The 15,333-nt window shown below is 47.0% G+C and overlaps 1 protein-coding gene across 3 annotated transcripts in view; it reads right to left on the bottom strand.

Moving 5' to 3' along the window:
• Positions 1–15,333, bottom strand: part of PSD (pleckstrin and Sec7 domain containing) — a 118,883-nt gene that overhangs the window by 60,534 nt on the left and 43,016 nt on the right. For 2 of the 3 annotated variants that reach the window (XM_083502389.1, XM_083502391.1), the window contains 3 exons: positions 14,087–14,533; positions 1,357–1,557; positions 702–782 (listed from right to left, as the gene is read on the bottom strand). In XM_083502389.1, coding sequence (XP_083358515.1) covers positions 702–782; positions 1,357–1,557; positions 14,087–14,533 — 729 coding nt within the window. The remainder of the gene's footprint in view (positions 1–701; positions 783–1,356; positions 1,558–14,086; positions 14,534–15,333) is intronic. The other variant, XM_083502390.1, reaches the window with a different exon arrangement.

Raw genomic sequence — 15,333 nt, 5'->3', positions numbered from 1 at the left:
AGGAGGGAAAAAGTGAGTCTTATAGAGCAAAAAATACGGTAATTTGTAAATCTGTGCTTTGCTAGCTGGAGCTTAAATACATGACTTTTCACATGCCCTTTCAAGAAAACACATGCGTTTGAAGAGGATCCCTATTTTGGTGTGTGTGTGTGGGGGGGGAGACCTGAAATCCAGGACTAACTGTATCAATACAGGACATAGCATTTTACATTGAAATATGAGACAAGCATGTATTATACAGGACAGGTGGCAACCCTAGCCTAGACGCACTTCAAAAAAGAATAATTTGTACATGCCCTGCCTAAGTCAGGCCCCCTTCTTAATGGAGACCACCCACTATGCATTGTGGCCTACCAAGAGAAAGACCCCACCCCACCCTAAAACCCTGTTTTTGCAGTTCGAGGTAGGCTTTAAAAACGGGAGGCTTATCCAATGCTGGTGAGTTACCATGAACTTCTTTGAGGTTTCTACACAATCAAGAAGTGTATGAATTTTATGAAACTAAGAAAGAAATGGCTGGCTGCATAAAAGGGCAGGTGAAAGTACGTGAGTGCTGCCGCATTCTTTAAAATGCAAATAAAGGGTAATCCTGAAACCAGTCTCACTGCTGCTCCAGAAGGTTCCATTTCCCCTTGAAGTTCTACTAAACTCCCCGCAACACTCCTTACAGATTTCTGGAGATTTCACCTTTAAACACTTACCTAAGCGCTTGATCCAGACTCATTCCAGTGAATTCAAAGAACTTGAGGTATTCGCCTGCTACCATCTTACTAAAATCGTTACTGGAAAGGAGAAAGGTGGCGGGTGGGAGATATAGATAGATATATTTTAAAACCTGTATATATTAACACAAGAGAGGGACAAAAACGGAGGAGACGAGATCTCGGGGAACATCAGGGACACCACAGCAAGGGAACAGGAAGGCAGAATTCTTGAGGCAGAATACACACCACTAGATCCGCAAGAAGCATGCACAGGTCTTTGGCGAAGGACTTTGTCATGCGCCCCTTTATGTGCCTTAATCTCTCAGGAGAGCTTTTATTCTCCCGTGACCATCTGCGTTAGGAGCGGAGGCGCATGTGGCGAGTGCGAATGTTCCTGTCAGGCCTAGAGGAGACAGGCCATCCCTAGGGCATAACTATGTGGGCCACAGAAAAAACGCCGCCTTCCTAAGAGTGCCTGGTGATGAAGGCAAGCTAGCCAAAGCTTTGCTTGTCGTTCTGGAGGGAAGGCTGCCTTTTTGAGGGTTGTCCTCCTCCACAAGACTTCCCTGTGCTTAGGGTGTTAGCAGGCTGCTGCGTTCCCTCGGGGAATTAACAAAGCTCTGGGGGAAGAATCTTTTCTCCTAATACCCACACGTACTTCTTCCCCAGGTGGCGGGCCACGTCTGCCTTTTTGAAGCCATCCAAGTTGTAGAGCCTCTTGGCCAGGCGTTTAGCGGCCTCCAGATCAGCCTTGTGCCCATTGGAGAGGGTGTCTGTGCTGCCCAGGGCGAGTTGCTCTGTGCTGTCCATCTCGGAATCAGAGTCAGAGACCAGCTGGCTGAGAGGATGTTCACTAAAATGAAACAAACACAAACACACAGAGAGAGAAGCTGTCACAGAAGCCTTTGTGCTCTTGCCCTTCCCCAAAGGTGCTTCTGAATCAATCTGTGCCTTCCAGATGTTTTGGACCACAACATCTGTCATCCCCAGCTAGTACAGTTTTGCACCTGGAGGGCACCAGGTTGACAAAGGCTACATAGAGAGGAGTTGGGGCATGTGCAAACTGGTTCAAAGTCCATATCAGGATATTGGTTTCATCATTTTTGACCTGGCAATATATCACGAATTGTGATGTGTGTGTGTGTGTGCTATGCAAAAATCACAATGTGGGGGAAACCGTGAAGCCAGCCAATGCGTCTCTCGATTCCTGAAGCCCCTGTTAACTCTGCCAGCTCATCTCTTCCCTGCCTCATGGAGGGAGCAGCGAATCAAAAGAGCAGGGGCTGGCAAAAATCACAATGCGGGGAAAACTGTGAAGCCAGTCAATGCCTCTATCTAGCTCCATCCTTATTTCAGACATTGTGATATATCAGTATGTTGTGATGTTTAGCTGGTGATATATCGTGATGCTGAAACCCAGATATCACCCAGTCTTAGACGTGTATGTGTGTGACGTATGCCGATTGGGACTGTGGAAAAATGTTATGTACTGAGTTGAATAGGATCCAAACTGCAGCAGTCTGATTGGTCCTAGAACAATGCAGCAGTCTGATTGGTTGGCAGGAGCCACCCAATCCAGCTCCAGATAGAAGTGAATCCACAACCTGATTGGCCTACAGGAGAAGTCCGGAATTAGCCAACCACGTGCAGCCCATTGTGTAAATAATGTATATAAAGCAGATACTTTGAGGGGACTTCCATTCCTCCTCACCACTATGAGCTGAATAAAGAGCATGAAATCACTTTGCGACTCTGAGTATATTTCAAAAATACTGTTCTGGTTACTATTATTCCAAATAGTAAACCAGAGGCTAGAAGGAGCAGCGTGGGTGACAAAAGTATTTGGTATCCTGAAGGATCTTTCCCCTGCCACTCCCAGTTTTGTGTTCTAGGGCTAAAGACATCACCAAAATGATATCCGGAAGCCAGAAATCAGCAGGCAGCAATTTTGGAGCCCCCCCTCAACATTTAAACATGAAAAGAAGTGGTTCCAATTGGAAATGTTCCACCTGTTTGTATGAATGAACTGGTTCAAGGAGACAGGAAATGGAAAATCCCCACTGCGTCTGTGGAAGGTGTTGTCATTTTTTCTTTACAACAATCCTGTGAGCTAGGTTCGGCGGCAAAGTTGCAATTGGCTCAAGGTGAACGATGTCAATGTGAATATGACGCCTATGTGTGTGGCGAGATCAAATGCGAGAGAAGCTTCTTGACGTAGAAGAGGATGTTCCTATCTTCATTGAAGAAATGTTGGGAGGGGATGGAATTAATTGGCTCCGCTTGGGTCTGGGTCTGGCTTCCAGCTACAGTTTGGGCTCCTTTCCATCTGCCTTACCTGTCACAATGGTCACCAGACCGCCCCCTCCATTCCCACCTGGCTCCACTATCTCTGGCAGTTCTTTCGTAGGCAGGAAGATGAAGAGAACTATGTAGCCTTTATGGATGTCAAGGCGGCATTTGATAAACTAAATGGAAAACTTGTTGTGGGAAAAGTTATCCAGAACCAATCTGACTACTCTTACCCTAGTTTTAAAATGTATATTCTGCCACTACTCTAGTTGTGTTCAAGAGCAACATCCCCCTATAGAACAATGTGAACCAAGGATACACAATAGCTCCTTTTCAGATTACCTTCTTTATCAATTGCATGATTTATGATTGTCAATCCTGAAGACGCTAATCTAATTCTAATCTAAACTCCATCCAAAGCTCATTTTTGGAACTGCGGTTTTGTGGATGTAATGTTCTTTCTGTGCCAATAAAAAGAATATTAAATGCTATCTTAAGCACCTGTGGGTGTTTAATTATTGGATTAAAATTACAAAGATGACAACTGAGAGCCTCCCTAAAGTGTGTGTGTGGGGGGGAAGCGCCTCATTCTGGTCCACCCACATGAACCCAGAAATTCATTCAGATGAGCCAGTAGCATGAACTCCCTTTATGATCCACAGAGCCTGGACTTTAACTTGTTTATGTAGCAGGATGTCTGTCTGTTAGGAGCAGAAGAAATAGCACTGTGGTACAGAAGCAGTTTTAAGTTTTAACACAAACTGGAGAACTGCTTGGTAGATCTTTTACACTTCTTTATATTTTCAGCTAGGCATAGATATACAGTGGTGCCCCGCAAGACGAATGCCTCGCAAGACGGAAAACTCGCTAGACAAAAGAGTTTTCCGTTTTGGAGGTGCTTCGCAAAACGAATTTCCTATGGGCTTGCTTCGCAAGACGAAAATGTCTTGCGAGTTCCTGCTGGTTTTTTTCCCTCCCCCCCCCCTTTTTCTAAGCCGCTAAACCGCTTATCAGCTGATCTGATCAGCAGATAAGCCGCTAAAAGCGCTAATCCGCTAATCTGTCAATGGGCTTGCTTCGCAAGAAGAAAAAACCGAAAAACGGATTCTTTTCGTCTTGCGAGGCACCACTGTAAGAGCTAGAGCTAGAGCTAGAGCTAGAGCTAGAGCTAGAGCTAGAGCTAGAGATACACCACCCCCCCCAGATTTCGAAAGAATATGCAAACTGGCCAAGCCAGTAGAAATCAGAATGGCTTTTGACAAATGATAGTAAAGACACCTCTTGCTGATTATGGGCTGGCAAAACCCATTAATGAAAATGTGTTGATTGCAAGATCAACGCTTCTACGCTAATTCATTCTGTTTCAACCAGTATGATGTTCATTTGACTCTTCTTCTTATGCTGGTTTAGCCGTTCCATCTTAATTTGCAGTTTGTTTCTATATAGTCTATGGTGAATGCAGCATTTTCATTCTAAATGTTGTAAGAGAAATTGCACAGCATCTCCCTAAGCTTCCTTTCTCTGCAGATCTGCAGCTTGCTCTGACTGGTAGCACTGAGTTTATTATAGATCTGGAAGCGGTTGGCTCTGCGTGTCAAAATATTTCCTCCCAGCCCTCAGGCCATCATCCCTGGTTTCGACAAAAGCCAGCCGCAGACACTGCTTCTAAATCATAGGACAGGAAAGCACTGGCTATGCCTCTTGTTGTGGAGGAAAGTAATTATTGGTAGCTTGCTTAGCACAAGGAGAATTACCACTTTATTAGATTTCAAGCATGAGATTAGTGGGACGGGAAGGGGCCTCTGCACGTGCGCAGGCTGCAGTAAACGTCGCTCTGATCACTGGCAGAGGAGAGATTGTGACTTGAGGGCAGGAGACAAGTGAGGCTGTGGAGGGTCCTCAGAACCTGTGGAACCAACAAGACCACTCTCCTAGGCAGTATCAACCCAGATAGAATCACAGAATTGATCTAGTCCAGCCCCCTGCAGTGCAGGAATCCTTCACCCAACATGGGGCTTGAACCCACAACCCTGAGATCTCATGCTGTACCGACTGAGCTAGGATATCAGAAGTGTGTGTAGTGGGGTGTTAGGGGAAGGGTCGTGGGGGACACTTTCTGGGGTAGTTTGTCCACCTTTGGTCCCCACCCTGCACTCCGCTCTCGCCTGTGGCTCCTAGAAGCTGTCAACATGCAACAGCGGCCACACCCTGGGAAATGCCTTTGACTGGCTGGTTAAATCAGGTGAGGGTCTCAGACCCTTGGTGAGTTATGGACTTGCCCTGCATGTGAAGATAGACTCTGGTGGATTGAGTGGATGAGACAAAGAGCAGGTCAAGGAGGTGGTTTCTGCATGTGCTAGAGAGGGAAATGAGGGGGCAGATGGGGCTGGTCCACATGGGAAATTAGCCCATCGTGGAGAAGGAAAACTCTGATCCTAAACCTCTGCTGCCTTGTGGGATATCTTTGGGAGAAGAAAAGGCTACACAAATCTGGAGTGGAGTCCCTAAGGTGATTGGATGGTGCCTTGGGAAGGAGGCACGAAGCTCTGGCAGAGTTCCAACTCTTTTCCAAAGTTGGGAAAGCTTTAACTAAGCTTTGGGAAGGAGGTGGGAGAACTCAAGGACCACGCCAGACCCTGTGTGTTGGACCACTGTGATCAGTACCCTCCCGCTTCCCTTATTGGACTTGCCAACAGGAATATTGGTGTGGAGAGATGCAAGGTTCGGGAGGAGCAAAGGGAAAGGCTGCTTCTGCTACTTCCATCTTGCACAGCCCTCCAGGATCCCCCTCTCCGCCTCCATCCCCTCCATATCTTTCTCCCACTCCTCTTCCAGTTGCTCTCATTCCGCTGCCATCTCCCAACGGTCCTGCTTAGGATTCTGCTGCCAGACCCTCCTTGTTGCTAGGCACCCCCTCCATCCTTCCCCTCGTTGCCATGGCACCCACTGTTAAGGTAGGCAACAAGCAGGAGAGAGCAGTGAGCAGCAGCAGAGAGCCAATTCTGGTAACTAACCCATCTTTATTAATTAACTGGCGCTGTGCCTGCCAATAGGACGGATTGTGATTACTCTCTCCCGCAGATGTCCACGGGAGCCACTGAGGGGGTCACAAGAAAAAGCACAGGGGCTGAATGAGAGGCAAAGTTGCGGCAGGAGCCAAAAGTTCCCCTGGCCCCACATCTTGGCTCATCCAGAGAGGGGCAGGACACTGAGAACCTTCCCCGACACAGCTAAATTTCTTTTCCCCTCATAAGTCATGAGGGAACCACTGGGGGTGGGGGAACAGAATGGGTTGTCTCAGGGTCACAGCGGAGGCGAAGACAAAACCTGCCTCCCACCTCAGCAGTGATTTACTTCCTGTTGCTGACGGCTGCTGTTCACTTCTGCGGCAGAAAATAAAGCAAGTTGCGGGCAGAACTTCAGAGAAGCGGTGGTGTGCGGGGGAACCATAAATGAAAAGGCTAGCCACAGGGCAGATAGGGCTTCATCTGCACTATGCATTTCATAGAGTCATAGAATTATAGAGTTGGAAGGAAGGACAAGGGTCATCTAGTCCAGGGGTCGGCAACCTTTTTCAGCCGTGGGCCGGTCCATCGTCCCTCAGACCATGTGGTGGGCCAGACTATATTTTGGAAAAACATATGAACAAATTCCAATGCCCCACAAATAACCCAGAGATGCATTTTAAAGAAAAGGACACACGCTGATTCCCGGACCGTCTGCGGGCCAGGTTGAGAAGGCGATTGGGCTGCATCCAGCCCACGGGCCTTAGGTTGCCTACCCCTGATCTAGTCCAACCAAACACTGGACTTGAACCCACGACCTTGTGATTAAGAGTCTTATGCTCTACTAACTGAGGTATCACTATACAAAAAATGCTCTTGAGCTTTTTTTTCTACAGTCAACCAGTATGCAGTGATACCTTGGTACTCAAATGGCTTGGCCCGAACAAATCAGCTCCTGAACGGCACAAACTCAGAAGTAAGTGATCCGGTTTGCGAACGTTTTTCGGAAGCTGAATGTCCAACGCGGCTTCCACTTGAGTGCAGGAAGCTCCTGCAGCCAATTGGAAGCTGCGCCTTGATTTTCAAATGGTTTCAGGAGTCGAATGGACTCCCGGAACAGATTAAGTTTGAGAACCAAGGTACCACTGTATCAATTATTTTGGGGGTGAGGGGGAGAAGCAGTATGATAGCACTTTGAACAGGATTCCTCCAAAGAATCCTGGGATTCTTTGTTTGTTAACGGTGCTGAGTTGTTTTTTTAGGAGGCCCCTATTCCCCTGAAAAGGGACGTGGGTGGCGCTGTGGGTTAAACCACAGAGCCTAGGGCTTGCTGATCAGAAGGTCGGCGGTTCGAATCCCCACGACGGGGTGAGCTCCCGTTGTTCGGACCCTGCTCCTGCCAACCTAGCAGTTCGAAAGCACCTCAAAGTGTAAGTAGATAAATAGGTACCACTCCGGTGGGAAGGTAAACGGCGTTTCCGTGTGCTGCTCTGGTTTGCCAGAAGCGGCTTAGTCATGCTGGCCACATGACCCGGAAGCTGTACGCCGGCTCCCTCGGCCAATAAAGCGAGATGATTGCCGCAACCCCAGAATCGGTCACGACTGGACCTAATGGTCAGGGGTCCGTTTACCTATTCTCCTCAATGAGGTACAAGTCCCAGAGTGGTTTAATGATCAACCCTTTTTCGCAGGGAACTCTGGGAACTGTAGCTGTTCAACAACTCTCAGTCAACACCCTTAACAAATTATAGTTCCCAGGATTCTTGCAGAGGGAGGAGCCAGGACTGTTGAAAGTGGTATGATACTGCTTTAAATGAACAGGTGGATCTCATCTTATGTGGAGGTTACATGATATCCTCCAACATTTTCCCAATGAAAATGTCCTAAGGAAAAGCGGGACATTCAGAAACCGGGATGGCTTCTGTAAAGCTGTAACTGTCCCTGGCTAGCTCAGGTACAGCAAAATCGCATAAGCCCACAAAAACATTTTTAAAAGCCCAGCAAATCCCTCCAACATCCTCTGCAACGCTCTCTGGCCTCCTCTGATCTTTCTCCAGTCGCTTCCAAAACTCTCTGCAACCTCCTCTGCTCTCTCCCCACACTCCACCAACTCCCCAACCACACCCAAACACTTTCCTAATGGTACCCCGCTGCCCGCCAGGGAAGACGGGCGAGTGAAGGATCTGCTGGTCCTAAGGATCCTCCCGCCTGAGGTGGTTGCCTCACCATGCCTCATGGGTGGGCCGGGCTGGAACACCCATCAGTTTTAAGTTATGTTGCCTGCCGTAGCAGAGGCCAGAAAGTGTAGGTTCTCCGAGTACAGATCAAGCCAGGTATGTAAATACACACTGGAAAGAACACAGTTAAGTCAATACATCCATGAGATGGGCTTAAGCATGATCACTATACATCTCCAGCAATACACAGTCCATTTGAAAACTAGAAACCCCACACCCATAGATGTGAATGGGTGTTTCCATGCCTTGTGTCCTTTTGAACACTTTTGCTTCCAAAACTTATATCAAACCTGCAACCTTGGCGTTATCAGCGTCAAGTTCTAGCCAACCGAGCTATGAAGTAGAACCATGAAGCACCCACACTTTACTGGCTCTAGAGACATTGTGCTCGACACAACAGAGGATAACAGACTTGGAAGGGAGTCATAAGTCGGTCAGTTAAGCCTTCTTCTTAAAAGCAGGATTATCATTCCACCAGCAACACCTTGCCTTTCTAACCATCCAGTGTCTGCAGAGCAAATACCCCAAGGAAGAAATAGATCCAAGCAGGTGGCTGATTATAATTTTTGTGGGCACAAACCAGCTACGGATTAATCCCAGAATCTGTACTCTTAAAAAAAGAGAGTACATTTGAGCACCTATAGAGATTATTTCCCTTACCACAGAATAATCACAACCATCCAAACAGGAATAAAAGGGAGGGCCCTGGATCTCAGCTTCCAGAGAAACTTGACTCTTGCAACTTTTCATTATGATCTATAAATACCAAATCCAACACAGCACCATGAAAAAGCAATTTTGCACGTAGGAGGGCAGATATATGGGGTGGGGGAGAAAAGAGAGAGAAGCTGGGAAAAGAGGGTTGGAAAATGTACATTTCTCATTGAGTCAGTAAACCTGTTTTTAGGCTGAACGGCTCACATGACTTAATGCCCTTACATACAATAAAATATTCCACGCACTGCAACAAAATGTCGAAGTATCTCTCTGCGCTTAAGAGGAGTGCTCCTCTCCATGGTTCCAGCCATCCTGGGATAAAAGCCTTTAGCTCCTTTTCAGGCTTCTTAGAGAAGAGTGAGCTTGTGGAAGGCAGAAAGGGAAAGGGATCCTTTCCCCCTTTTCTCTTTTGGGGTCCCAGGCTGGTGGACACAATCCCATTCTGCCCATTCCATGCATTCAATGAAAGTGCTTCTTCTCAGGTGAGAACTGGGCATCTGAGTACCATATTTTTCGCTCTATAAGACGCACCAGACCACAAGATGCACCTAGTCTTTGGAGGAGGAAAACAAGAGAAAAAAAAATTCTGAATCTCAGAAGCCAGAACAGCAAGAGGGATGGCTACGCAGTGAAAGCAGCAATCCCTCTTGCTGTTCTGGCTTCTGGGATAGCTGCGCAGCCTGCATTCGCTCCATAAGACGCACACACATTTCCCCTTACGTTTTAGGAGGGGAAAAGTAAGTCTTATAGAGCAAAAAATACGGTACTTTCACATGCCCACATAACATCCAAACTTTATTTCAAGCCCGATTGTTTTAAAGGGACATTTAGTCTGACTGATTTCTAAATAACATTTTAAATAGAAAAAAAAAATAAATGGGGGAAAATATGACTCTTCAGTTTTAAAAGAACTAGTGTGGGTTTTTTATCTGTGCAGACATCTGCCACTCTTTGAAAAAGCACGGCTGAATGAATATCCCTTTGCGGAGACTGTGCAACCACAGGGAAGCAGACTACCTCCAAAGGAATTCCCTGCTTGCTTCCTCACACCTTGGCAAAGGGAGAAGCACGTCTGCGTGTTAGAAAACAGACTAGAATCCATAAATGCAGGGAAGAGGACGCTGTAAGATCTCTTGGCCAGCAGAGGTAAGATTCCCATAACACTGTGAGCATGATCAATGCGCTGCTTGAACAAGTGATACATCACCCTCAGGAGAGAACGGCAGGCTGAAGAAACGAGATCCAGTGCCAAGCTGCTAGCCTGCAAATGTTCTGGGCAATGGCTTGAGCTCCCTCCAGCTCCAGTCAGCATGATCATAGAATAGCAGAGTCAGAGGGGACCCCTAAGGTCATCCAGTCCAACCCCTGCAGTGCAGGGATCTCAGCTAAAGCATCCATGACAGATGGCCATCCAATCTTTGCTTTAAAACCTCTGAGGAAGGAGAGCTCACAACCTCCCGAGGGAGACCGTTCACTGTCAAACAGCTCTTACTGTCAGAAAGTTCTTCCTGATGTTTATTTGGACTCTCCTTTCTTGTATCTTGAAGCCACTGGTTCGAGTCCTGCCCTCCAGAGCAGGAGAAAACAAGCTTGTTTCCCCTTCCATGTGACAGCCTTGAGGTATTTGAAGAGGGCTCTTATCTTTCCTCTCAGTCTTGTCCCTTCCAGCTGAAACATCTGGCAGGCTGGCCTCTGTTCCGGGTTGACACCTTCCTTTCACAAAAATTCTGGCACTTAGAGCTAAGGGTCTCTGAACATGTACAGAGGCCTTTTCCTTTGTGAAGAGAATGTCGCTCCACATGTCCTAAAAGTCACACAAAACGTACCTGAAAGAGGTTCTAGCCCAGTGTTTCCCGAACCTGGGTCTCTAGTTGTTTTTGGACTACAATTCCCATCATCCCTGACCACTAGTCCTGCTAGTTAGGGATGTTGGGAAATTAAGAGATGCCTGCTTCTTGGGAGAAAAGCAATGACAAACCTAGACAGCATCTTAAAAAGCAGAGACATCACCTTGCCAACAAAGGTCCATATGGTTAAAGCTATGGTTTTCCCAGTAGTGATGTATGGAAGTGAGAGCTGGACCATAAAGAAGGCTGATCGCCAAAGAATTGATGCTTTTGAATTATGGTGTTGGAGGAGACTCTTGAGAGTCCCATGGACTGCAAGAAGATCAAACCCATCCATTCTGAAGGAAATCAGCCCTGAGTGCACACTGGAAGGACAGATCCTGAAGCTGAGGCTCCAATACTTTGGCCACCTCATGAGAAGAGAAGACTCCCTGGAAAAGACCCTGATGTTGGGAAAGATGGAGGGCACAAGGAGAAGGGGACGACAGAGGACGAGATGGTTGGATAGTGTTCTCGAAGCTACCAGCATGAGTTTGACTAAACTGCGGGAGGCAGTAGAAGACAGAAGTGCCTGGCGTGCTCTGGTGCATGGGGTCACAAAGAGTCGGACACGACTAAACGACTAAACAACAAAGTCCAAAAACAGCTGGAGACCCAAGTTTGGGAAACACTGCTCTAGCCACATCTATGATCTTGTTATTATGGGATGGAGCACTATGTGGTAGCTGTGAATATCGCCGGCATTCATATTCTATGGCTTGGAAATATGTATATCCATGGCTCAGAATGCTCACCTCAAATAAAAGGTAAGCACCGCAGCCCCTAAAGTTCTTCTCTGGCTCAGATTTAAATTTAAGCCAGAGAAAGAAAACGTCCTCCCTTTGGTCCATTTGCTTTCCTTGCTGCTTTTGGGCAATTCAGTTCTTTTCTCCAAACTGCACAGACATCTCCCTTGAACAATATTCTGCAGTCTGCATGAGAGAAGGAACTCATCCTAAAGCTGCAGCTGCAGTCAGCTAAACCCTGATCCTCATCATCTCTCTCTCTCTCTCTTTGCCCCAAAGCAAGGAAATTCAGTACAGTAAGTGGCAGATGCCACCTACTGGGAAAAATAAATAATTGCATGGGAAATGGGGGAAATGGATGGAGGACCGGCAAACAACTTCTTGGCTGGCATCTCGAAGACAGTTGCAATTTATAGATTTTCACATTCCCAAGATGATACACCTCGCTCCTCATCTGAACATCAGACCAATCTTGCCCTGAATGTTCACACGCACAAATTATGCGAGATCACAATTCTTTCTCATTATATTCTAATGTGGACAAGTACTGCTGAAAAAGAAATTTTTTTGCAACAGAAAACCAACTCAATTTGTTAGCACCTAAGAGCGTCTCTGAACAAAAGATTTATATTCAAATCATACTGCTGTGCCAGTGTGGTGTAGTGGTTAAGAGCGGTAGTCTCGTAATCTGGTGAACTGGGTTCGCGTCTCCGCTCCTCCACATGCAGCTGCTGGGTGACCTTGGGATAGTCACACTTCTTTGAAGTCTCTCAGTCCCACTCATCTCACAGAGTGTTTGTTGTGAGGGAGGAAGGGAAAGGAGAATGTTAGCCGCTTTGAGACTCCTTAAAGGGAGTGAAAGGCGGGATATCAAATCCAAACTCCTCCTCCTCCTCTTCTTCTTCTTCTTCTTCTTCTTCTTCTTCTTCTTCTTCTTCATTAGGGGGCACAGAAAACTGTCACATTCATGAGTCTTGCAAACCATATGTCTTGTGAGAGCAGTATGCTCTGATAGGAGAGCATTGGCACTAAATCAGAGAGGCAGAAGCTCTGAGCCTTTTCAATGAACATTGCTGGGAAAGCCTGGCACTGCCCGCCAGCCTTAGCCTAGGCTGAATCGACAGAAGTATAGTGTCCCGATCCTGTAAACGTCTCGCTCTATTCTGCCTTGGTCAGACCGCACCTGGAGTCCTGTGTCCAGTTCTGGGCACCACAATTTAATTAGGATATTGACAAGCTGTGCAGAGGAGACAACCAAGATGGCAAAGGGTCTAGAAAACAAGCCTTATGAGGAACGGCTGAGGGAGGTGGGTATGTTTATCCTGGAAAAGAGGAGACTAAGATCTAAAGGGCTGCCACATGGAAGAGAGAGCAAGCTTGTTTTCTCCTGCTCTGGAGGGTAGCAACCGAAACAATGGCTTCAACTTACAAGAAATGACATTCCAACTAAACATCAGGGAAATCTTTCTGACAGTAAGAGCTGTTTGACGGTGGACCCTCCTTCCTTGGAGGTTTTTAAGCAGAGGTTAGATGGTCATCTGTCATGGATGCTTTAGTTGAGATTCCTGCCTTGCAAGGGGGTTGGACTAGATGACCCTAGGGTCCCTTCAAATTCTACAATTCTATGATTCTAGAATTAGTTGGATCTGCCTGTGATTGCCTCTGGCTCTGCCTATCATTGCCTGCAGCTCTAACTACTGTTTGTTTCCCTCTCCTGCCCTACCAAGTCCCAATGGGCATCAGCCATCACTGCCTGCTGCCACCACTGGCTTTGCAATTCTGCATAAGCCACACGCCTTAGGACAGGCAAACGCAGCCCTCCAGATGTTTTGAGACTACAATTCCCATCATCCCTGACCACTGGTCCTGTTAGCTAGGGATGGTGGGAGTTGTAGTCCCAAAACATCTGGAGGGCCGAGTTTGCCTATACCTTCCTTAAGATCATTGTGAAACTGTCTCACTGTCCGTAGAGCGGGAATTTATAATCATCACCCTTATCGTCATCATCATCTAGGCACACAGTAAGAGATTTCAAAAAGTAACACGCACAGGAACAACTTGGCAGGTGAACAATGCGGACAAGATCCTTTCAAAAGCATATAATAAATAGCCTCAAGGAAACATCAGCTCAGGTGAACAATTGAGCCAAGCTTGCATGGGGGGAAAACCCCACTGTGAAACAGCAGAAGACCGTGTTTTTCACAGAGCTTTAGAAACCTGTCAAAACAGCAGCTTTCACAAGGCTATGAAAATGCACCACAGAATTCTGGCAAAGAGCGATACGCCCCATTGTAAGACAACATCTGTCAGGTGCCTAAAGATCATTTTCTAAAGGTCTGAGAGGAAGGGTCGTGGATGATCCCTTCATCATCCTTGCCAGTTTGTGAGATGGCAGAGTTGTTGCAGAGTCCACAGGTAAAATAAAAGGTCAGCCGGGATCCTGAACCACCCAACAATGGTATCTCATATACCCCCTGGATAGAATTAGCTTCATTCACTCACCTTATGATGGAGGCCAAGGGAATTCCTAGGCTGTCGTCGGAGTGACAGGGACTCTGTAGGCTGCCTTCCCCACCTTGTCTCGGCTCCTCCTCTCGCTCGGTCCAGGGGGCATCCGTGGCGGAGCTTGTCCCGGAGTCTGGCTCCAGGTGGGCCAGGGGGGCAAAGTTCTGCTCGATGAGCTTGGCACTGTCTCGAATTTGCTCTTGTACTTCCGGGGTGAGAGTTGGGAGGTCGAAGGTGAAGTACGTTCCGCTGTGCGTTTGGGCCGGGGAGGACAGGATGTCAATGGAGTCGAGGCTGGTGTAAGAGGTCCCTTTGGCTCGGTGAGACTCCATGATGCTCTCAAAATGCCTGCTGAACGAATCCATGCCGTCCCTGGAGAGGCTGTGTCCGAGGAGAAAGGGCACTGGGGACTTGAGCAGCCCTTGGGCGTCTCTGTTGATGATCCTGGAGATTGGGGATGAGGTGGTGAGAAAGAGGGAGGCACAAGTTGCAGAGAAACAGACACAGCAGTCCTCAACTCAGGGAAGTGTCTTCTACACCACTGATCAGAACGAGAGTCTTCCCAAAGGGGCAGATAGCTCTTCCTGTGATAATTCAGGAAATGCTTCCTTAGCCAGCAGCATGGGCATAGCCGGGGGGGGGGCAGGAGGGAATCTGCCCCTCCTGAATCAAGTAAATAAATAAAAAAACTTCCCTTTTAGTTAAGTAGAACTAATCAGAATATTCTAGCGATTCTTCTTATGGAAAGTAATGACCCGGCTAAGGTAGACGATGAACAGGGGAGCATCTCAACGGGCTGTGATTACTGATTGTGTACAGAAAAACTGCATTGGAAAAAAGGAATAATTTGAAAAGGAAGTGCTGAAAAGATTTTCAGCAAATCCAAGAAAACTTGTTTTAGTTTAGATTTTTTTAAAAAGATGGAAAATTCATGTTCTTTGTAATTTTGCAAAATATACCAGTTAAATACATGAAAGGGACTCTCTGGTGTTCATTTTTTATTTGACTTCCTAGTTTTCAAGTGACTGAATATTTTGACAGAGTTTTCTGAGTGCTTGGGGTCAGAAAAGAAAGTAATTCAAAGCAACTGTTGTTGAGACATTTCATTCCAAATCTGCTAGACAGAGCAAGACATAGGATGATGGCAGGTGGGTGTCCTGCTCACCCCCCAATAAATCCTGGCCATGGTCAGGAGCTAACCAGAGTCAGCCTCTCTTCTGCCAAGCTAAGGCATAGGGAAGATC

The sequence above is a fragment of the Podarcis liolepis genome (genome assembly GCF_965112155.1).
Source record: "Podarcis liolepis genome assembly, chromosome: 5".
In the NCBI taxonomy this organism is placed as follows: Eukaryota; Metazoa; Chordata; class Lepidosauria; order Squamata; family Lacertidae; genus Podarcis; species Podarcis liolepis.
Note: the sequence above shows the minus strand (reverse complement) of the source record. Positions and strands in the feature narration are given on the sequence as shown.